Source organism: Neoarius graeffei, chromosome 2 (assembly GCF_027579695.1).
Source record: "Neoarius graeffei isolate fNeoGra1 chromosome 2, fNeoGra1.pri, whole genome shotgun sequence".
Taxonomy (NCBI): domain Eukaryota; kingdom Metazoa; phylum Chordata; class Actinopteri; order Siluriformes; family Ariidae; genus Neoarius; species Neoarius graeffei.
Genome location: NC_083570.1, coordinates 86,937,878 through 86,962,009, shown reverse-complemented (window position 1 = coordinate 86,962,009; position 24,132 = coordinate 86,937,878). Strand labels below are relative to the sequence as shown.

The 24,132-nt window shown below is 41.2% G+C and overlaps 1 protein-coding gene and 1 long non-coding RNA gene across 3 annotated transcripts in view; one reads left to right on the top strand and one right to left on the bottom strand.

Moving 5' to 3' along the window:
* The window catches only part of LOC132881994 (TBC1 domain family member 9B), a 75,779-nt gene that overhangs the window by 13,783 nt on the left and 37,864 nt on the right, over nucleotides 1–24,132 (bottom strand). For both annotated transcript variants that reach the window (XM_060915134.1, XM_060915135.1), the window contains exons 10-19: nucleotides 18,772–18,986; nucleotides 18,140–18,257; nucleotides 15,597–15,799; nucleotides 8,596–8,678; nucleotides 8,320–8,449; nucleotides 8,077–8,175; nucleotides 7,929–7,997; nucleotides 6,629–6,869; nucleotides 4,308–4,373; nucleotides 3,736–3,804 (exon numbers count right to left, since the gene is read on the bottom strand). In XM_060915134.1, the coding sequence (XP_060771117.1) occupies nucleotides 3,736–3,804; nucleotides 4,308–4,373; nucleotides 6,629–6,869; nucleotides 7,929–7,997; nucleotides 8,077–8,175; nucleotides 8,320–8,449; nucleotides 8,596–8,678; nucleotides 15,597–15,799; nucleotides 18,140–18,257; nucleotides 18,772–18,986 (1,293 nt within the window). The remainder of the gene's footprint in view (nucleotides 1–3,735; nucleotides 3,805–4,307; nucleotides 4,374–6,628; nucleotides 6,870–7,928; nucleotides 7,998–8,076; nucleotides 8,176–8,319; nucleotides 8,450–8,595; nucleotides 8,679–15,596; nucleotides 15,800–18,139; nucleotides 18,258–18,771; nucleotides 18,987–24,132) is intronic.
* The window catches only part of LOC132881996 (uncharacterized), a 25,348-nt gene continuing 24,759 nt past the window's right edge, over nucleotides 23,544–24,132 (top strand). The window contains exon 1 of the long non-coding RNA XR_009654097.1: nucleotides 23,544–23,766. This is a non-coding gene — a long non-coding RNA (uncharacterized LOC132881996). The remainder of the gene's footprint in view (nucleotides 23,767–24,132) is intronic.

Below are 24,132 nucleotides of genomic sequence, written 5' to 3'. Positions count from 1 at the left end.
AACATGGTGTTCGCTATGGACAAACCGTGACTAGCACAGAAGTCCAATAACAAAACACCACTCGGGTTCAGATCAGGGAGGCCGTTCCTCCCAATCATGCCCCTCCAGGTGTCACTGTCATTCCCAGTGCATGTTGGACTCCGGCAGGACTGCCCTTTGTCACCGGTTCTGTTCATAATTTTTATGGACAGAATTTCTAGGCGCAGCCAGGGGCCGGAAGGAATTCTGTTTGGGAACCATAGAATTTCATCTCTGCTTTTTGTGGATGTTGTTGTTCTGTTGGCTTCTTCAAACCAGGACCTTCAGCATGCACTGGGGCGGTTTGCAGTACAGTGTGAAGCGGCTGGGATGAGAATCAGCACCTCCAAGTCCGAGGCCATGGTTCTCGACCGGAAAAGGGTGGCTTGGCCTCTCCAGGTTGGTGGAGAAGTCCTGCCTCAAGTGGAGGAGTTTAAGTATCTCGGGATCTTGTTCACAAGTGAGGGAAGGATTAGAGCAGGAGATCAACAAGCGGATCGGTGCAGTCTCCACAGTGATGCGGTCGCTTTACCGGTCCGTCGTGGTGAAGGAGCTGAGCCAAAAGGCAAAGCTCTCAATTTACCGGTCGGTCGATCTACGTTCCGACTCTCACCTGGTCATGAGCTTTGGGTAATGACCGAAAGAACAAGATCGCAGATACAAGCAGCCAAAATGAGTTTCCTTCACAGGGTGGCTGGGCGCTCCCTTAGAGATGGGGTGAGAAGCACAGTCACTCGGGAGGAGCTCGAAGTAGAGCCGCTGCTCCTCCACATCGAGAGGAATCAGCTGAGGTGGCTCGGGCATCTCTTTCGGATGCCTCCTGGACACCTCCCTGGGGAGGTGTTCCAGGCATGTCCCCCTGGGAGGAGGCCCCAGAGAAGACCCAGGATATGTTGGAGGGACTGTGTCTCTCGGCTGGCCTGGGAACGCCTCGGTGTTCTTCCCGAGGAGCTGGCCGAGGTGTCTGGGGAAAGGGAAGTTTGGGCTTCCATGCTCAGACTGCTGCCTCCACGACCCGGCCCCAGATAAGCGGATGAAGACGAGGAGCGATAAATTGTCTTTTAGGGTCCATATAGAGACTTTTTTAAAATAAAAAAAAACAGCCCCAAGTTAGGTTTTTTCTTTAGATTAAAGAAGTGCTTTCCTTTTTCAGCAAGGAAAAGGCTGGTGCAGAGCACATTATCAGTGTTGGATTATGGTGACCTAATTTATATGCACTCTACTTCATCTTTATTAAAAAAAAAAACCCACTAGATATACCATTCAGCGCCTTGCGTTTCATTACAGGTGCAGTAGCTAGGACTCGCCACTGCATTCTGTATGAAACTGTACAATGGTCCTCCCTCTCTCTCAGAAGGAAATTCCATTTATTGATTTTCATTGTTAAAAGCATTAATGGGTAAATTACTTACCATAAGTGTTTATAAGACAAGGTCATCAGGAAAAAAAAAAAAAACCTCCTAATTATTCCGTCAGCAAGAACAGGACTTGGTAAAAACAGCTCTCATCATATGCACCAAATGTCTGGAATGAACTCCAAAACACTTTAAATCTAGAATCACTTCCATCTTTCAATACTTTTAAAAACCTTTTAATGTCAACTCTGACTGAACAGTGTAATTGTTTTTAACTAGGTGCCCTTTAAGTTGTGTCTGGATTAGCTTGTTATTGGTCATATTAAATGTAATGTCTTGTTTGTGTTTTAGTATGTATAGTATGGGATTTGTGGTGTAGTATGTAACCTTGTCTTGTTTATGTATTTTGAAACTTTTTGCCACCAGTCTTGGCCACGACTCCCTGGGAGAAGTGTTATTGTAACTCAATGGGACTTTTCCTGGTTAATTAAAAGGTTAAATAAATAAATAAATAAATAAATAAAATACTATACATGTATACCATACCAGTCAAAAGTTTGTGCACCCCTACTCATTCATAGTTTTTTCTGTATGTTGACTATTTTCTACATTATAGAACAAGACTGAAGACATCAAAACTATGAAATAACATATGGAACACATGATTCAAAAATAAATATTTAAATAAATAAATAAAAAAAGTGTTAAACAATATGTTTGATATTTTAGATTCTTTAAAGTATCCACTGTTTACCTTCATGACGCTTTGTACACTATTGGCATTATCTTAACCAGCTTGATGAGGTAGTCACCTGGAATACTTTCCAATTAACAGGTGTGCCTCGTCAAAAGTTAATTAGTGCGATTTCTTGCCTTCTTAATGTGTTTGAGATCAAACAGTAAATAATAAACAGAGTAAATAGCCCTATTCCACAACTGTAGTAATCCATACCGTCAAGAACAGAGGTGGACAAAGTACTCAACTTCATTACTTAAGTCAAAGTACAGATCACACTGGTCAAATGTTACTCCGATACAAGTGAAAGTTGTCCAGTCAAATTTTTACTTAAAATAATGAATTAATTGCTTTTAAAAATACTTCAGTATTAAAAGTACATTTTTTGTCAACGCATTGTTGCATTCTTGCCACAACGCTTACAAAATCTAATGCCATTACTAAAGACAGAAATGTGAATTCACAAAATGAAAGCATGCTGTGCATCATGGTGACTTAACATTAAGCTAGCTAGTCAGTGAAGCACCACCTGACATACTAGCAAACTCTTTTCCAACTTGAAATCATATTGGGTAGCTAACGCTACGAGAAAAGAAAGATTTCTACATTCTATTTATTTGGCAGGATTATGCTAAAGCATTTTCTGAAAGGACTTCAGATAAGTTAACATTATTCATATTAGCGTAACTCCGTTTTTACATGCTAACTAACAGTGTCCAAGTTAACTAGCTATGCGTTATCGTTAGCCGTGGACAAGGCTACGGCAACTTGGTGGGCGAATCCATAGAAAGTCATTTGACTAACCAGACTGCACAGCTACTGCAACGATATCACTAACTCTAAAAGCACAGACAACTTCTTTGCAAGCTTTCTCTTGGAATAAAATATGTTTATATACCTCAATATGCTTTCGCGGGTTAGACGGCGAGTTTTTGTAGGCCGTGATGTGGTTCATTTTCGGCAAACAAAGCAAACATTTAAAACTAAATGAATCTTTAATCCTTTCAGAAAACTGAAACATGGGTTCTCGGTAAAGCCATGGGTGTGTGCATTCCCCAGAAGAACCGCCTCCTTCCATTCTGCCATCAGCTGATTGTGCTCAAATAACACTGCTGAGAAATCATTGAACTAGATTTTATACATTCTATGGATGAGACGTGACCCTAGTGATTACTGATAGACTGTCTCAGTGTCACCTGCGAAAAACACAATCACGTTTTTGGTGGGGAGGGGGGGATTTAAAAAAAAAAAAAAATCCACTTTCAAAGCTGCTTCATAGTAACGAGGACCTTGATAGAAATGTAGTGGAGTAAAAAGTACAATATTTGCCTTTCAAATGAAGTTAAAAAGTCATAAGTTTCCAAAAAAAAACCAAGTAAAAAGTACAGATACTCAAAGTGTACTTAAGTACAGTACTCAAGTAAATGTACTTCGTTACTGTCCACCTCTGGTCAAGAAGCGCTCAACTAAGGAAAGAGAAACGACATCCATCATTATTTTAAGACATGAAGTGACTTAATTAATAAAAAAATAAAGAAATACCAGTGAATTAGAACGTGTCCAAACTTTTTACTGGTACTGTATGTGTGTTGCATCATTTAAATGTACATGGATGTGAGCATTTACCCTGTGGCATGTCATCAGTAAAGAAGTGAGTGGCCTCAAGTGCAGACTCCGCCTCTTCTGGGCACAAAGCTGCGGGAACAGTAACAGTCAACAGCAGTTTTAAACCAACGCACATGCGCGCGCACACACCAATGTTTGTGGGTTTGTCTGCTTCGTGTTTAGTTTCAGGAACTTCAGATGATGGAGTTAAAATATATTATACAAGTTTAAGCCCTGCTCTTTGGAAAGCAGATGGTTGCATCTTAAAAATAAGTCAACCAGACATCCCTATCTCTCTCACATGCTGAAAGCAGAAAACTGAGTGCTGACAGCAGTAAACACACTTTCTCAGCATGCAGTACCATTTCCTGTATAGCTAAGAAAGGCTGAAAAAGAACGCTCACACACATTTTCCGACTTCAGCAGCTATTCTTAAAATAATCTGTGTGTTTGTCAGAGTTTACACAGGAGGGTCTAACAGCATGCAAGAGTGTGAATAAAAACAGCTTTAACAAAAACAGTGCCTCCAGCTGTCAGCTAGTCAGTCAGTCAGTCAGTCTTAACGTATGTTATGCGAGTGTGAGCGTCAGTACCTGGAGGCAGATGTAATTTATACAGCAACTTCATTTTCTCAGTCATATCACCATGATACATCCCACCTGAGAGAGAGAAAAAAAAAAAGTGTTTCTTCAGAGACAGCAGTAACGATTGCTTGTTTATGTGATCAAATCAAGTCTTCCTATATGGTCTGAGAAAATATTAGGTCACCACAGTCATGGTTTTGAACAATTAGAAATAACACTCTTAATTATGCTAGTCTAAGGAACAACTCGTTAATCATCCGTTTATCCCCTTTAATGTCGGGGTTTGATTTAGTGCTTCAATTCTCAAAGCAATGCGCAATTAGAAACAAAATCGCATGATTTATTACCGTATTTTCCAGATTACATGTTTCACTGGAGTTGCTAAGAAGAAAATAATAATAGCACCATAGCCCATACTGGAGGACAAAAAAATGTTTATAATTAAAAATAAAAATAAATATGAATAGATTTCACTTTGGCTCCAATTAGCTGATTTCTGCCATGACCTCTTTTTCGTTCACGAGTATGATGCTGAGTTCACATCATGTAATGGCTGATTTTAATATCTGAATTTGTGTTATTAATAAGCTGACATAAAAAAAAAAAAAAAACACCAGTATATCTTGCATGTTGCTTATTCTAACTTACAACCCCGATTCCAAAAAAGTTGGGACAAAGTACAAATTGTAAATAAAAACGGAATGCAATAATTTACAAGTCTCAAAAACTGATATTGTATTCATAACAGAACATAGACAACATATCAAATGTCGAAAGTGAGACATTTTGAAATTTCATGCCAAATATTGGCTCATTTGAAATTTCATGACAACAACACATCTCAAAAGTTGGGACAGGGGCAATAAGAGGCTGGAAAAGTTAAAGGTACAAAAAAGGAACCGCTGGAGGACCAAACTGCAACTCATTAGGTCAATTGGCAATAGGTCATTAACATGACTGGGTATAAAAAGAGCATCTTGGAGTGGCAGCGGCTCTCAGAAGTAAAGATGGGAAGAGGATCACCAATCCCCCTAATTCTGCACCGACAAATAGTGCAGCAATATCAGAAAGGAGTTCGACAGTGTAAAATTGCAAAGAGTTTGAACATATCATCTACAGTGCATAATATCATCAAAAGATTCAGAGAATCTGGAAGAATCTCTGTGCGTAAGGGTCAAGGCCGGAAAACCATACTGGGTGCCAGTGATCTTCGGGCCCTTAGACGGCACTGCATCACATACAGACATGCTTCTGTATTGGAAATCACAAAATGGGCTCAGGAATATTTCCGGAGAACATTATCTGTGAACACAATTCACCGTGCCATCCGCCGTTGCCAGCTAAAACTCTATAGTTCAAAGAAGAAGCCATATCTAAACATGATCCAGAAGCGCAGACATCTTCTCTGGGCCAAGGCTCATTTAAAATGGACTGTGGCAAAGTGGAAAACTGTTCTGTGGTCAGACGAATCAAAATTTGAAGTTCTTTATGGAAATCAGGGACGCCGTGTCATTCGGACTAAAGAGGAGAAGGACAACCCAAGTTGTTATCAGCGCTCAGTTCAGAAGCCTGCATCTCTGATGGTATGGGGTTGCATTAGTGCGTGTGGCTTGGGCAGCTTACACATCTGGAAAGACACCATCAATGCTGAAAGGTATATCCAGGTTCTAGAGCAACATATGCTCCCATCCAGACGACGTCTCTTTCAGGGAAGACCTTGCATTTTCCAACATGACAATGCCAAACCACATACTGCATCAATTACAGCATCATGGCTGCGTAGAAGAAGGGTCCGGGTACTGAACTGGCCAGCCTGCAGTCCAGCTCTTTCACTCATAGAAAACATTTGGCGCATCATAAAACGGAAGATATGACAAAAAAGACCTAAGACAGTTGAGCAACTAGAATCCTACATTAGACAAGAATGGGTTAACATTCCTATCCCTAAACTTGAGCAACTTGTCTCCTCAGTCCCCAGACGTTTACAGACTGTTGTAAAGAGAAAAGGGGATGCCTCACAGTGGTAAACATGGCCTTGTCCCAACTTTGAGATGTTTTATCATAAAATTTAAAAATCACCTAATTTTTCTCTTTAAATGATACATTTTCTCAGTTTAAACATTTGATATGTCATCTATGTTCTATTCTGAATAAAATATGGAATTTTGAAACTTCCACATCATTGTATTCCGTTTTTATTTACAATTTGTACTTTGTCCCAACTTTTTTGGAATCGGGGTTGTATATGACAAGGGCAAAGAGCCACACAGTCGAATGATAAATATATAATATGGTTAACTATTACGATGCAGAGCGAGCCCTGCACTCACTCAGGCCTGTGACAAATTCTTTAAAGTTGATGAGGGAGTCTTTGTTCTGATCAAGCAGGCGAAATAAGCGGGCAGCGAGTGTGGAAGTGTGCATGCCACAACTCCAAGGGCCCAAGGCTGAGAAAAGCTGAATGAACTGCCCACAGTCGATCCGGTATTGCTCCAGATAGGGCAAACTCGGGTCATGACGCTCTGCAGCAGTGCTACTTGCACCCCAATAGCAGCTCATGATGTGCTTGGCCTGGAGAAGAGAGAGAGAGAGACACACACACACACACGTTTGGATTTGACATGGAAAAGGTGTCATCAGGTAATATATTGACAGAGTAGCCCTCTACTGAGCCCCCTAGTGTCTATAAACTGCAGCTGCAATGTAAACATTGCTATGGCTGGTCCCTTTGCCTCCTGGCTGGCCCAGTCATTTGAAACTACGTCAAGCAAATACTAAGACAAGAAGAGGAGAAAAAAAAAAAATTGACAATATTTAAGATTAAATTTTAATGTCACCCCATGACACACCTGCACCTATAGGTTTAAAAATAATGCTCTGGTTAGCAATAACTCCTCAAGCACCACCATTCAACTGTAATGAAGAAGCAGCAGCCTTTATTTGTCATACATACAGCTCAAGCACACAGTGAAATTCCTCCTCTGCATTTAACCCATCTGAAGCAGCGAACACACACATGCACACACAAATGAGCAAGGAGCACGCGTGCGTGCGCACACACACACATATATGAAGGGCACTTCAGCCCAACCTCAGGCCATGGCTGCCCCATGTTAACTTAACCGCATGTCTTTTGGACTGTGGGGGAAACCAGAGCACCCAGGGGAAACCCACACAGACACTGGGAGAACATGCAAACTCCACACAGAAAGGCCCCCCGTCAGCCGCTGGGCTCGAACCCAGAACCTTCTTGCTGTGAGGTGACGGTACTAACCACTACACCACCATGCCCTCTTCTACATGTCTGCTGTGCCATAAATCTCCTATTAGGCATAACAGACTGGCAGTGTGTTCAGTTTTACATCTTGAAGGATGTCCCTCAGGGAACTCTATATAGCCGAGAAGCTCTATTCCAGTAGAGCAGAACTCATTCAGGAGTTCTGCACAGCAACACCGTCCACAATTCATCATAGTCTTTCTGAAATGGCATAAGTACTAAAACATTTCTTGAGATTTATTCTGCCTGGGACAGAGCATACAGCACATGGTGTGCTTCCGCCATAGTCATACAGGGATACCAGTTTATGAGGTGTGTGTTTGTGTACGCGCGTGCACACACGGCATTCTTACCTTGAATAGAACATACAGTTCCTCCAGCTCTTCAATACTGAAGGCCGAGTCAGTCATGATGGCTCTCACCTGCATGCATACACAAGAGCAGTCTTACAACACACCAGTGAACTGGGTTTAAATCCCTAAAAAGAGCACGCGCACTCACCACACTCCTCTTAGCCGTATCCTCTAAAGACTGTATGACCTTTAACCTCTGTTTGAACCTCATCTGCTCAATGACATCAGCACGTAGACTTCCAAACTTCTACATGAAGAGGAAAAGAAAAGCACGCACAAAAAGGAAAAAAGAGAAAGCAAACAGAACAAGAAAGGAAAATTACTGATTGAGGCATTTGCATAGAAGGATAAAACATGAAGTGAAGGAGGGATTTGTTCCCCCCCCCCAAACCTCATAGGACGTCTTAATGAGTTCAAATATGTCAATCTCAGGTGGTGGCTCATCTCCGCTGGTTAGCAGGGCATGCAGGTGGGGGATGGGTGGAGACACAGTCTGTTTGTTCACAACGTTATCCAGATATCTGAAAGAGAAGAGGATTTACTGTTTTCTGTCCTTGCATGAGCTACACTGATTGGTTTACATGCATTCATTCATTCAGCATCTTTGTGTTTAGGCGATCAGTGCTAGTCATTACAACTGAATTCTGCCTTCTGACCCAAGACAGACCTTCCGAGTATGGTCATGGCCTCTCCCTCATCTGTGCAGTTTAACAACTTCTCCATGTTAGCGTGTAGCACAGCCAATGATACCTAAAGCGCAAAGAAACACAGGGTATCAGTCTGTGGCTGCCAAACGCCTTTAAAAATTGCATTTCAAATACATGTATACTTCAGTGGCATTTGAATCAATTAATATTAACGAGCTGATACAGTACGCATGCCAATCGCAAACCACGAAACACAAAAAATTGCTAAGCAGCATTAACATATGTAGCCCAGGGTTATTTTATAACTCCTGATGCTTACACTGGGTACTGCTTTATGTAATGTTTATGTTCGCTGCAGACCTACACGGTATAGCTATAGTCCCTTAGCTAGCTGTTTTACACACATACACGGCACTGCTAGTTATTTTCCACTGACCATTAAGTATTGTTACTTTGTTTCATTTACACCGTTTGTGTGAGAGCACTAAGTGGGCAGACCTAACTCTATAGAGATCTTGCAGTCACGTGACCGGAAAGTACACAACCGCCATCGTGTCGGTCAAAAACACAGCTGAATACTGCTGCACTCGTGTACAGAATGGATCAATTTCAAACGACAGACTACACGGCTCATTTTTCTAATGAACAGATAACTAGATATATGTCTAAAATAAACGATCTACAGATTTGTGACCCTTATGGCTTTCCGGACGGAGTTTTCACGACCGGATTTTGAACTGCCAGCGGAATACCCGGACGTGTATGATTACCTCATTAACTTTCCCTCGCTGTTCAGTGGTGAAGCACTGCGTGCTTATAAATCTCTGCACAGTTATCTTTACAGAAATTCAGGATTTGTCAGCGACTCAGATGTGGCATCTTGTAAACAAGAAAATGATCCTCACTGGATGGGTAAGTTACTTAAGTATTGAGTATAGCACTGACCAGCCAATTATAGAATAAGGTAATTCCAAATCGTCCGTGTTGTTTACATGGATCTGGCGTTGGAGAGGTAGAGGCGGCAGTGGAGGTTTGAGTAGCTGTTTTCTGAGCTTAGTCAACAGGCTGGCTCTGCCTGTAGCCTCGCTTCTGCTCCCGGCGCCGCCTCCTTCCCTTTGCTTCCGATAACAATCCACGGAGACCCCGCTGGTCTCGCAATCTGGTCTCGTCCGGAATGGTTTTTTTTTTGTTTTTCTCGTCCAGAATGTTGTGCATGCAATGGAAATCGCTACAAACCGTCATTTTCTGCTGGAAACCAATGTCCAGTAAGTCCATACGGTTGTAGTGGATATTGAAGTCCGGTACAGACGAACAACACGCAAAAATACACACAAAAAACATAAAAACCGTGCACAGGTAGGGAGAGCTTGTAGCCGCAGCCGTTGTAGTAGAATTGTATATAGTAGGGTTTTCCAGAAGAAAAGGTAGAAGTAAAAGTAGAAGGCGGAATATGGCGTTTGACCGACACGATGGCGTCTGTCACAATCTGGATCGGCTGTGACATCACATGCAAGATCTCTATAGCTGGTGGAATAAATAATTATCATAGGTCAAGTTTATGGTCAGTTTCACTGCCCTTCTATCCGAGCACCCAGTGGGTGGGATCTGGTGGGGACAGAGGTGTAACGAACACACACGGGAGACTGGGAGAGGATTCGCGTGAAAAGAATGGGATCTGCACGAGAGAGAATTGGACCTAGCTACTTTTAACCAGTTGCTAGTAGCCTAGCTACTCTTAACTACAGTACACTGGGGTTCAGCTCGGGCCTGCTAACACACTAGTTGCTAGCCATCCATCTTGCTGTGGTAATTGTAGTATAGTATTAGCATTGTTTATTCGCCTTGCGTAGGAGTTGTCTGATAGCGCCTCGAGCTATCGCAGTGCTAGAATTTTGGCGTGAATCCACTCACGTGAGTATTTGCGTAAATTGTTCCCCAGGCAAATCTCAACGGATTCGCGCAAAATATTCAAGAAATATCGTAATTTTATCGTAAAATATCAAAGTAATCCCTTCAACACAAAAATTCCACAATCAGTTTCGATAAACAAACGTTCTGCGCATGTGCAAAGTGTGCTTCACTCGCTTGGTGTCGCTTGCATCTAGTCTGCCGAGTACTCGCCAGGTGGCTTTTGTTGTCAAGAATAACAAGATGGCGTACTCCAGCTCAAGTGATAGTCAGCCAAACACCTCAAAAACTGTTGAAAAAATTAAAAGAATATCGCGGCGCGGTTTACAGGCGTGGGGCGATGACCTACTAGACAATTATGTCTTCGACTTTGAAGACAATTTCGCAGTCAAGGAGAGGTGTAAGACATGCAGCCTGCACTATGACAAAATCAAAGCACGGTGGGCATTCTGTTTCACGGTCGATGATCATCACGCATATAATGATATAGACCCCTTTCACTGACGTCACCCGAAACCGGAAGTAAACAGACCCTGCGCCATTTTGGAAGACCAACAAACTCGTGATTAGGGGGAAATAACGGCAGCAGTATGTGAACCCACGAGAATAAAGTGGAGTGGCAAACGACTTAAACAAATCTGAGCTGTTTTATTTATGATTTATTGGCCCAACAGTAGACTTGAAAGAAACCTGTGTGAGACTTGGCAAAAAACTGTGGATATAATGGATAAGTCTGTGCATGATCTGCGGACACTGAGGTAAGCAAACGCAAGAAATTCAGATTTAAAACATGCTAAATTGGCCCCAAGTTGATAACTGTATGAGGAGCAAGCCTCCCAGACTTCTACAATTTAATAATAATAATAATAATAATAATAATAAAGGATGGTTTGGGGCTTGCTCTCCCTCCTATTATATAAATAAAGCATAGTTGTTGTGTAGGCATATATCAAATACATATGTATAATTTGGATAAATTAACCTAAATTATGGATACCTTAATAGTAACAAAAAGTATTAATTTTTCAACTGAAAAGATATATTATTAAAAGATAAATATCAACAAGATTACCTTGGCCATAACTATGTGTAGGTTATTCTTAACAACAGCTGTAATATCACGAACCAAGCCACTAACAACATAATTGTAAGCCTGTAGCCCTTTGTAGGCTTTCAAGTCATCAGCAGTGTAGGCACTGGGTGTAAACAACAAATAGTTTACAATGTCTGGGTAGCAAACAGAGGGCAGAATTGGTGTCCGGTCCTCCTTATGTTTCCATTCTCCCTTGCCCCGAGTCTTATCACATGGATCAAACCCATCAATCACAGCGAGTTTCTCCACATACCGTGCCCTTTCTGCAGCTGGTAATGTACTCACATAACCAGACTTATCAGCCATCGTGTCACTTTACTCTCGCTCGTAGTTTGTTTTATATTGTGAGTGCATGTACTTGGTCTTCCAATATGGCGCCTAACAAAATCTCGCGGCGCGGTGACGTCATGCGGTAGCCCTCTATATAGCCTATACAGGAGTCTGTATGTCTGAATGTCACTCAGACAGTGCAAGCTCTACTTCTGCCAGTACTGACTTATATGCCGTTGTGCATCCTGACCCTGACTCTAGTGTGGTTGCTAGTAGTGATGATTCAGACTCAGCTGTCAGTGATGAGGCAGAGGAAACTAAATGATAGTTTGGCATGATCCTGACACATTGGTGCAGTAAGGTTTCTGACATTCAGATGTTCTCTGTTGTTCAGTTTTTGATGATTAAGGATTGAAATAGAGTGGATGAGTTTGTTACTGTGAATAACTGTGTATTGTAATGTTTACTGTAACAGTTACTGTATTTGCGGTAGGCTTTTGAAGATGTCCTCAGCTCCATTCTTCAGTTGTTGACTTGATTAAGGAGTGAAATAAAGTGATGAGTTTGATAGTGTGTATAAATGTGTGCATTTTAATTACTGTAACTGGTACTGTATTTGTGGTTTGAGGGCTGAGTTGGAGGCCAACTGACTGCCTGTGAAAAGAATTCAAACTCGTACACACGGTCACAACAAACACAAAAGTTGTTGAAATTATTTTATTGGATTCTCAGGATTCTCGCAAAACAGTTTTGTGAGAATCCAAACAGATTCCTGAAAATTTTCACGAAATTCTAGCCCTGTACCGGGACACTCGAGGTTCCTCAGACAGCCGACGTGGGACATATGCGGCCTGATAGCGCCTCGAGCTACCAGGCGGCTCGAGGTTCCTCAGGTTAGCCATCGAGGGAGCAGCATCGAGGGGAAGCGCGCTCTGACTGACTTGACTGACTGACCGTGCGAGTTGAAACGTTGCTGAGCGAGACATCGGCATGACCGTCACGCGAACTGTGAGTGAGTAAGATACCTGCTTTGGCGAGGATCCTCACCAATTTTGCGAGGAGTTTTAAACAGGCCTGCAACGGGGGCTTTTCTTTTCCTTGTATTATGCCGGCTTTTCTGTGATCACATTTATGTGTAGTTTGAGTGACGTCACTGCAGTATTTTAAGCATTCTAGTTAACGGTACTGAGTGTTGTATTGTGTGCGCTGTATCCATCCTGTTGGGCTCATATCAGTCGCAAAGAGTTAGACACTGGGAGTTTATCCATATTTGAATCACTAGTTTTTGACACTTGAAAATATTTGCTTACACTGAATTTTCACACGGGAGTCTTTTCTATACGGATCGAACTGTTCAATCCATTTGTATTCTAGTCTTTCATCATATTTAATCATTTGATATACATTTAAAGCATCTAATAGCCGGATAACTTTATTATATACTGTTCAGCCTTTTATTATTGAGTCAGCATCTTTTTGCCTTTTTATATATTTAAATAGGCCACTTTACTATATTGCCATAGGGGTGTTGTTTTACAACCTTTAGTAAGGCCACCTTTTAATACACATTTGTACTGATATTCTCACTGTTAGGGTTCATTGGCTCCGGTTTTGTAGAGTATCCAGGCAAGGGGTATTGTTACACCGTGTCTTGTTATAATACACTTTATTATACACTCTCTTTTTATACTGCCTCTGTGTCCACTCATTGGTTAGCATAGCAAGTTTACATTGTCGCATCAAGTGTATTGTATGGGTGGTTAAGTCTCATAGTTTACTTAAAAGGCTTAACAGGTGAGAACCTAACCCATGGACCCAGGTTACACTTATTACACCCCTCTGAGGGAAAAAGAGGGCTACACGTATATTGTTTCTTTTGTTTCTTGCTGATTTTGCATTTTTTAAATTCAGCATCTTCCTCATCATCTCAGAGTAATAATTTATTCCATTTAAGGTGTCTTAATACACAGTTAAGCTAAATACCAAAATGCTTCCTATTCACAATATATGCTCAATACAGAGGATATAACAAAATTACACTGTAGATATAGAGCGCTGTGCATGTTCATCATTAAAAATGCCATTTAAGATTCAGCCAAAGGAAACGAACCGACTCCCATTAAGCACCTGTTGCAAATTGAAGCAACATGTAATTTGTTCATGCTTATACTTAAATTACAAAATTGGACAAATTTAGAAAATGTGTGAAAATAAAAGTATATTATAAATGACATGAAATTATTTAAATCTAAATTTTCTACAATACATGAAGCAACACAAGAGTCTGCTGGCCAAAAAGTTATGAAAAGTATGTGGCTTGATGGTTTTCTGTCAGGAGACCAAAAGTTAGAACATGTGACCTTAAACACTTCTTTAAAAACACAGCTATTGGGACATCCTACTTTGATAGCAGATATTTAACAGTTATTCCATTAATTGAGTGAGTGGAATAACTTTTATTCTATCCACATTCACTGGATTTTGAGAAATGGAGCATTTTTATTTTTTGCAAATTCGATAAGGCCACACCAATTTAATTAGTTGGTTCTCAGATTTTTTCAGGAAAAATATGAAGCGAGCGCGCAAAATAAAAATTAAATTAAAATTTTAAAAAATGCTCTGGTGGTAAAATTAGCGGTGGAAATAGAGGGCTTTCATAATAGAGAAACAAAGACAATACATTATTGGTACACATTTCATATGGCTCTTTTAATAGCTTATCTTATTTCCACCCATATGCATTAAGGGCTAGCTCTGGCTGCACGTCTTTTATCAGGCAAACCAGTAAACAGATAGGCTAAATAAACGATTGAATTACAGTCAATTGAACATCTACAATGCACAGAAAAAAAGATTTGACCAGGAGTAGGCTACTTCTGATGGCTAAATACTTCGAATGATTTTTTGTTTGCCCCTCACGTCAATCAATGAAATATATAAATCAAACCCACCTCCACAGAGTTGTAGTCCAAGTTGGTACATCGCAGGGTAACAAGCTCACGGCATCTTGAGTACAACTGTGCAAAGTTTTCCCCCTCTTGAATTTCGACACACCTGTCAAAGATTTTACGCTTCTGTTTGCTGAATATCCTAACAATCACAAACAGGCTTTGCAGGATTCCCCTCCACAGGCATGTTTCTTCCACAAGTCTTTATCTAAAGTGAAAGGGGCGATTTGATTGGTTTTCGACGTCATGTGACCTCAACCTGCAGTCAATTTCGATTTTTTTTTTCCATTTTGCATTTTCTTCAAGCGGCGATTCCGAGAACCGACTAATCGAATTGGTGTGGCCTAAACAGAAACTTTATACAAAACGTCCGACAAAATCATTTCCGCTTAGAAATGTAAACAAACCAGGGAAGTGACGGCAGCAATTTGTGAAAAATGCTATTGTAATAATTCTTGAAAAAACAACCAAAAAAAAGATCGTCTTACCATCAAATACTTTTATTCCATATTTTGTTGCATTTGTTACAGCCACCTTTTTTTGCATTTTTTGGGGTTTTGTTTTCGAGTAGAGTTTATTTCATCCTCGGTTGGTTCAGCAACACGCTCCGCCATTTTGTTTCTCTACTCACAGTATATGAGCTGACAGCCTAGCAGCAGAGTAGCCAATCAGAGCACACGATTTCTCATATCCAGCAGATGTGGACAAAATAATATCTAATAGAGCCACAGCTGTGCATTTGGAAGCATGCAGTACTGATTACGGTCTCTACCACATCACAGTCTGATTTGTATGCGCTCACCTGAAAGATGACTTTGATTCCCTCGTAGAAGAAGCAGTCCACCAACAACACAGCACTGTCGAATGGCATGACGGACAGGAAGAGTGTAAGGAACCAGGACAGGGAGATGGTGGAGATCACGCCCAACTCCTGCATGTGCTCATACAGCAGTGGCAAACACTCCCGTGTCAACTCCTCAAACACACCCTGATCCACCAGCGCTCCTGACAAGACATATTCATATACACTTTATGGCCAAACATTTGTGGGCATCCAAACATCACACCCATATATGGTTCTTCCCCAAAAGTTGAAGCACACAATTGCTAGAATGTTTTCTATGCTGGAGCACCGAGAGTTCCTTCAGTGGAACTAAAAAGGCCCAAACCTGTTCCAACATGACAATGCCCCAGTGCACAAAGCGAGCTCCATGAAGACATGGTTTGCCAAGATTAGAGTGCAAAAACTCGAGTGTCCTGCACAGAGCCCTGACCTCAACCCCACTGAACACCTTTTGGATAAAATTGGAAGGCCGACTGCACCCCAGACCATCTTGCCAAACCTCACTAATGCTCTTGTGGCTGAAAGAGCAAGTCCCCAAAGCCACACTCAAAATTTAGTGGAAAGTCTTCCCAGAAGAGTGGAGGTTATAATAACAGCAAAGTGGGATTAAATCTGGAACAGGCTGTTCAAAAAGCACATATGGTTGTGATGGTTAGGCAGCCATAAACTTTTGGCCATATTATAGTGTATAAAACCACAGATGTATACACCTACAGTTGTGGTCAGAAGTTCACATACAGTGACATGAATGTCATCTTGGATATGAATGTCATGGCAATATTTGGGCTTTCAGTAATTTCTTTGAACTGTTCTTTTTCTGTGGCAGATTGTACAGCATACATCTTTAATTTAAAAAAAAATATAAAATAAAAAAATAAAAACCACTAGAATTGTGCACAAGTTTTAATTTTCTTTGGGTTTTCTGAAATCATCACAGGGTCAAAATGATGCATACAGGGTCAAAAATTTACATACCCTCACTTAGATTATTAATTCAGAGGTGCTGAAACTTCCAAAATGTCTCTTTTCTTGCCAAGGCCGAGGTCTCTTAACTTCCTGTTAGCGAGCATGATTGACTACAGCTGGTAGCTTCTCTGTGCCTTCATAAAAAGGGTTTGTTTACAGCACTCATTGGATTGACCAACACACAATACAATGGGAAAGTCCAAGGAGCTCAGTGCAGATCTGAGAAAGAGGATCACAGATGTACACAACTCCGGAATGTCTCTTGGAGCCATTTCTAAACAACTGAAAATTCCAAGATCAGTTCAAACAATTGTATTCAAGTTATTGTGAGGTGTAGTTACTTTGCTTCAAGAAAACCCAAACTGTCACCCTCAGCTGAAAGGAAATTGGTTCGGATGGTTAGGAACAACCTGGGAACCACCATGGCACAGCCCTGCCATGAACTGGAAGCTGATGGATCACTGTCTACAGTTCAGTGAGTTTTACGTCACCATGGACTGCTATTCAAGAAATAACCGCCTGCTCCAAAACTGACACCTTCAATCTTAACTAAAGTTTGAAGCTGACCACACGGACAAAGAAAAACACCTTCTGGAGGAAAGCTGTATGGTCAGATGAGATAAAGATTGAGTTGTTTGGCCACAATGATCACCATGTACAGAGGAACACTGTACCAGCCGGTGGTGGTGGTAGAATCATCATGCTCTGGGGCCATTTTGCTGCCAGTAGAACTGGTTCATTGCACAAAGTGGATGGAATAATGAAGGAGGAGGATTACCTCAGAATTCTTCAGCATAAACCATCAGAAACTTGAACACGACTTGGGAGTTACAACAGGACAATGAGCCCAAACGTGCATCAGAGTTGGTCGTGGAGGATAAAGCAGGCTAACATTAAGTTTAAAACAAACCCTGACTTCAACCCTACTGAAAATGTATAGACCATGCTTATAAGTCGAGTCCATGCCAAGGAAAGGAAAAAAAAAAAAAAACAATCCACAAATTTAATAGAACTCTACCAATTCTACCATGAAGAGTTGAGAAATAGCCAACCAGAATTCTGCCAGAAGCTTGTTCATGGTAAACAAAAACGTTGTCAAGGTGAATCTTGTGAAGAGACATTTTACCCAAATATTAGGTGTGCTGTATGTATATTTTTGACCCTGTGCTGATTTCAGAAAACCCAAAGAAAATTAAAACTTGTGCACCAAATTCTAGTGTTTTTTTTTTATTAAAGATGTATGCTGTACAATCTACCACAGAAAAAGAACAGTTCAAAGAAATGACTGAAAGCCCAAATATTGCCATGACATTCATGTCACTGTATGTAAACTTCTGACCACATCTGTACACAAGAATATTTGTTATATCCTGACTGAAATTTATACTTGCTTATTTTAAATGCGGCAGATTTCAGACCCCAGGAGAACCTTGAGTGTGTGTGCTGCTGACCTATATAAATGCTGTAACTCTGGTAGTATTCTCCCAAACAGTACCATAAAATCAACCTCCTATGGGTAGGAGCCTGTGACTGACCTACAACTCTGGTGTTGTAATAATCAGGCAGCATCCGTTCACACAAAGCCACCAGCAGCCAGAACGCCTCCTCTTCAGTACAGTACAGCAGCAACACTGACGTCACTATATTCATGGCCTACAGAAAAACACCACACACAAAATCTGATACTGCCATGAATAAAAATAATGTGTGTCATGGATTCCCCCTTTATGGTGTTGTTACCATGGCAACAAGCCCCACACGTCTTTGATAATGTTTTACTTTTTCTTACCTTTCTAGATCACTGATTTTCATGCGTTCGTTTGGTTATCAATTTGACCTGGGTCTTTTTAGTTTTTCCATGTGCTTTATTGCCAGTATCAAGTTGTTTGTTAATAGAGATGTTAACAATGTAAAAAAATTCCAAGACAGTCAAACCCATTTAAAGCACACTTTTTTTTTTTAATTCTATCATCTTTTCAAAAGGTATTTTGTGCTAAATGATACTATCAAAACTAAATCCTCATATCAAACAAACATTCATTTAAATCTTAGTTTATGATTTCAGAAAGCTAAATTCAAGGTATTTCAAGCACACTGTGCAAACAATGGTGTAATGGGTGCCAAGTGTGTACTGTGTGTGTGTGTGTGTGTGTGTGTGTGTACGTACCTGGCAGTAGCCAATGCCTGGGTTGCGGTATGCGTATGCAGTGAGTACCCGTCGCAGAGCAGCGATGCCCATCTCATTTTGGAAGGCATGGTGCTCAGGCATGGAGCGATGCAAGTCTCTCTCGATCTCCTCTGTAGCTAGAGTACACTTGCCCATGGCCTGCTCCACCAGCTCTGCATAGTAACCTGGGTGTGTCACCATCTCATTCTGAGCACCTACAACAGAGAGGAAGAGGCTGCATGAACTATCAGTTTTAGCACTTTGATGACTCAGTAAATGTGTTAGCCAGATATAAACCTACAAGAATATCTTCAGAGACCATCACAGTAGCAGTAAATAGAAAAGCATCTTAACCTACGGAATGAAAGCCAGTCTAAATCATGGATGCAAACGGCACGCCTTTTGGCAGATGCCGCCTTTTTCACGGCTGTCTGGGGGACTTGTGTGAATCGTGCAGATCTGATGAGGTTTTTTTTTTTTGGGGGGGGGGGGGGGCAGCGTTGGAGTGTCTGATTATAATTTCATCAAAGTAAATTCTGTATTAAAATTACTAAATAAGCAAATGCCATTACAGTCCATGAAACATAGGAAGTATAAGTATGAGAAGAAAACAGTAAATCAGAAAGCTGCGCACGTAAAGCCAATTGGCTGCGCTCCATTATCTGCTGCTGGCTGCACTTCACTGCACGCGCAAGGATTTCCATCAGTCCAACGCAACGGAATTTTGTGTCGCGCCTGGTCTTTTACCTCTCTTGCAAAAAGACCAGGCGCGACACAAAATTCCGTTACGTTGGACTGATGGAAATCCTTGCGCGTGCAGTGAAGTGTTTCATGGACTGTAGCGGCATTTGCTTATTTAGTAATTTTAATACAGAATTTACTTTGATGAAATTATAATCAGACTCCAACGCCCCCCCCCCAAAAAAAAAACTCATCGGATCTGCACGATTCACACAAGTCCCCCAGACAGCCATGAAAAAGGCGGCATCCGCCAAAAGGCGCGCCGTTTGCATCCATGCTAAATAGACACATTTTTACATCCCAGCTCTGAAAAGACATTTAAAGGAGATGCACAGAACCTTTATTTTTAAATAAATTTGAGTGGATAGTATCTCCATCCTTGACTCTTATATGCTGCATAAATGGGAATTTAAAAAAAATATTTTTTTTTTTTGAGAGTTAAAATCGACCACAAAGTTGGCGTTTGAGCTGCCCCGCTGAGCCAGCCAGCCCTGAGCGCGTGACGTCACAGCGGTAACCGGTTTTAAGGCCGAGGCCTTTTACGGCTATAGACCAAAGTCATATAAATAATAATTTATGGTGAAAGTAAGAAATCCCGTTACCGACTTGCTCAACTAAGACTGATTTGACTTCACTGATTGTGGGTTGACTCTCATTAAAACAGGATGGGTGTTATAACTTATGCAACATACATGTACATGCATGCATTTTCGCTGATAAAACGTAAAAGGCTAATTAAATAAATCAGATGAACTAAGACAATCACATTCTGAAACAAATTAAATAATCTTACACCGGTAACTTAAACACACAATACAAGTTACATGTAATAATCTAAATGCAGGTAAAACAACGTGGTGTTTTTGTTGTTTTGTATCCAAATGAGAGTCGCAGCTTACCCGTCTGTGTTCTCGCTTCTTGAAGGCTGATCATTTTTGAAACAAACAACCTGACTTTTCAGTTGTTCATTCAGTTCTCCGTTCATTCGCTTCTTCCATGTAAGGACGAGATGGCAGCAATATCCAGCAAAGAAATCAGACGGCTGCTCCACTCGTTATCCATTTTCTCCATACTGAGTACTCCGCCATTACTGCTCAGCTCAGGCAATTACTAAAACCCGGGACGGGACGTCACGTCACTAGTTTTAGCAACAACCGCGGGGAGGTCACTGCCCGAGCGATATCACGTCCTGTTCCATCCCAGGTTTTACCAACAACCCTCGGCTCACTCTCCGGGAGAACTGGTGCAACTGAACTTACTTTCCTTTTTTTTTTTTACAAAAAGGAAGAAATAAAATACTTTCCTTTTCTTGTAGTTTTATTTTGCTTTAATTGTTGGTACTGCACTCTTTGAATACGGCCAACGCTCCTCAACAGATCAGAGGTTTCATACGAGTCTTCAGTAAAATGTGCAGAGCAGAGGAGAGACCACTTCGTAGGTGCCCAATGTGCCCAAGAATTTCTCGCAAAACACGTCCAAATCTTTGCAGTTTGAACATTCTTGGGCCATGAATGCAACGTAAATCCACCTGTTGTTGTGTTGCTACACCCACCAGCAACACATCTACATGGCATGGCGATAAATTAGCTCAAAATGGAGGATCGGAGCTGCGGTCAGCTCTGTGTTTTAGTATAGCGGAAATGGCGATGAGGCCGATAGACTTCCTGCTGTGACATTACGGACATCAAGGTCATTGACTCAGACAGCTACCTATATGAATCACTTTAATCGTAAAAATTACTAGATTAGAGTTATTGTTAACACAACTATTCCTGTGCCATTCTTCAGATCTCAAGGCATTTATAAACAAAAAGTGAGGCCATAGTTCTGCGTATCTGTTTTAAATACAGTGATATGAAAGAGGAAAGATTTTTTCTATTCTATTTGGTGATCTAAAGCAATAAGCTAGGCTCAATGTTTACACAATGCACAAATACAAGACAATCTCCCGGACCAAAAAAAAAGGCACATGTGTAATCTCAACACTCATGTACACCTTCCATCACTTTAATAACACAAATTCAGTCAGGTAAAGACGCCACCAGTGTACTGAAACAGTTCCTTTCAACTTTATCCCACTTTCCCTCCAACAGTGTGCAATTCAGCTCATGTTTAAGACCCGTTTTTTGTTTCACCTACTTATCCAAAATCATTCTACACATTTTCCATGGGATTGATGGTCCGCTGATTTTGCAGGCCAGTCTGAGTGTCTCAGGGTTTCATTAGGCTTGTTCAACAAGTCACACAGATTTCAGCCCGAGGCATCCTACAGCTGCCATCTAGGAATGTGGAAGTGTCAGTGTTGTGTTCTACCTGGACATGAAACACAGAACCTGCCCAACAGCTAATTACATTCTTCCAGATGAACAATGTACCGACATTGACGCGTCACTGCTTTGATGGATAGGACTTATTTTTGTCTCGGGGAGTTAATGAAAAATTAAACTTAAATACCTAAAATAAACTAAAAAAAGAATATAAAAAAGTTATATTAAAAGACTATACCTAAAAAACTAATACAATATTGCCCTGGTTAAAAAAAAAATGAAATAAGCAAAAAGAATTATGCTGATTATGTGTCTCTTCTGGAGAAAGTAATTATGGTGCCATTAGATGAATTAACATGGACTCGCATGCTGTTACATTTATGGGATGGGTCACACCCTAGCAACTTCGTGGGGGGGAGGTTAACCACAAAAAGGAATACACTCAGCCAGACCACCTTTCTAATAGCGGACCCAACATTTGTTTGGATTCACTACATTAGTGGAAATTAAATCTTGCAGAAAAAGTTGCCTGGCACCATTCTGAATGAAATACACATGAATTTTAGACACACACGGTAATACTTTGACTGTTTCGTGTACATTATATTCAACACGTGTGCTTTGTATCTGCTCTCTTACATTTTAAAGACCTAAATAAATGACCCCACACCTAAAGACGACATTTTGCTTTGTTTTCATTTAAATTGATCGTCGTCAGGTTTGTAGTACTCAAGGCCAGGATTCAGACTCGAGTCCGACTCGTGCCCCAATTTTAAGGACTCGTGAATTAACTTGGACACTGATAACGCACTAGTCCGAGTCAACTGCATTAAGACTTGTAAACTGGAGACAAGGACTCGGATTTTTTCTTTTTTTTGTAACATGACATAATAATTTGGTATGAGATATTTATATCTAGGCGGCACGGTGGTGTAGTGGTTAGCGCTGTCACCTCACAGCAAGAAGGTCCGGGTTCGAGCCCCGGGGCCGGCGAGGGCCTTTCTGTGCGGAGTTTGCATGTTCTCCCCGTGTCCATGTGGGTTTCCTCCGGGTGCTCCGGTTTCCCCCACAGTCCAAAGACATGCAGGTTAGGTTAACTGGTGACTCTAAATTGACCGTAGGTGTGAGAGTGTGAATGGTTGTCTGTGTCTATGTGTCAGCCCTGTGATGACCTGGCGACTTGTCCAGGGTGTACCCCGCCTTTCGCCCGTAGTCAGCTGGGGTTGGCTCCAGCTTGCCTGCGACCCTGTAGGACAGGATAAAGCGGCTAGAGATAATGAGATGAGATATTTATATCTACATTCATTTTTATACTAATTTTGTGCAAGTGTCTCACACCTGCATGCCTTGGTATGTGCATCAGATAGACTCTCGGGCACGATCTGGACAATGCGCGTGCCAAGTGGACTCTCGCATGCGCACGCCGTAAATAACTCGCACCTGCACAGGATTAAGGTGCAATCAGCATGCCTATATAAAAACTGAAAACACACTTACTTTGCGAAGTATTGAGTTGTGTTGCTGACACATTACCAAGCCTTATTTCCTTGTTTGGTTTTCTGATCCCTGATTTCCTGTTTCTCGTCTTTGATTCTGCCGAGTCTATGACAGCCTGTTTGTGCCTTGCTTGACCTATTGCCTGTTTTACAATTTTGCCTGCTGTTCTGGATTGTTTACCTGTCTTCACTTGTATTAATAAACACACCTTCTGCAGTTACAGCCGCCTCCCAACAATCTGACAGAATATTTCGTACTCCCTGGCAAAGAGAATGCACATTCACCTGTTCATACGTCATGTTCAGGAAGAAACTAAATGTTAATGGTGCTAAAACAGCCATCGTCAAATGGTGCGGTTGGAGTCTTGTTCTTGGACTTGAATTTTTTTTTTTTAATGACTTGGACTTGAACACTGGGGACTCGAGACTGGACTCAGACTCAAGGTTTAGTAACTTGACTACAACACTGCTGTCTGTATCTATCATTTAAGGTATCTTTTACTTTTCACACATTAATTAGAAATCCAACACAAGATTAAACACAAACAATACACTCAAACTAAATGTGAAAGAACATCCAAGTAGTTAATTTCTAAGGCTACGTTCACACTGCAGGCTGAAGTGACTCAAATCCGATTTTTTCGCCCATATGTGACCTGTATCCGATCTTTTATTGACAATATGAACGACACAGATCCGATTTTTTCAAATCTGACCCAGGCCGTTTGGATATGTGGTGCTAATTCCGATTCCTATCCGCTCTTTTCATATGCGACTTCAGTCTGAACCGCCAGGTCGCATTCATCCGACTTACACGTCATCAACAAGCCACAAACGTCACTATTCTGCGCTGAAGT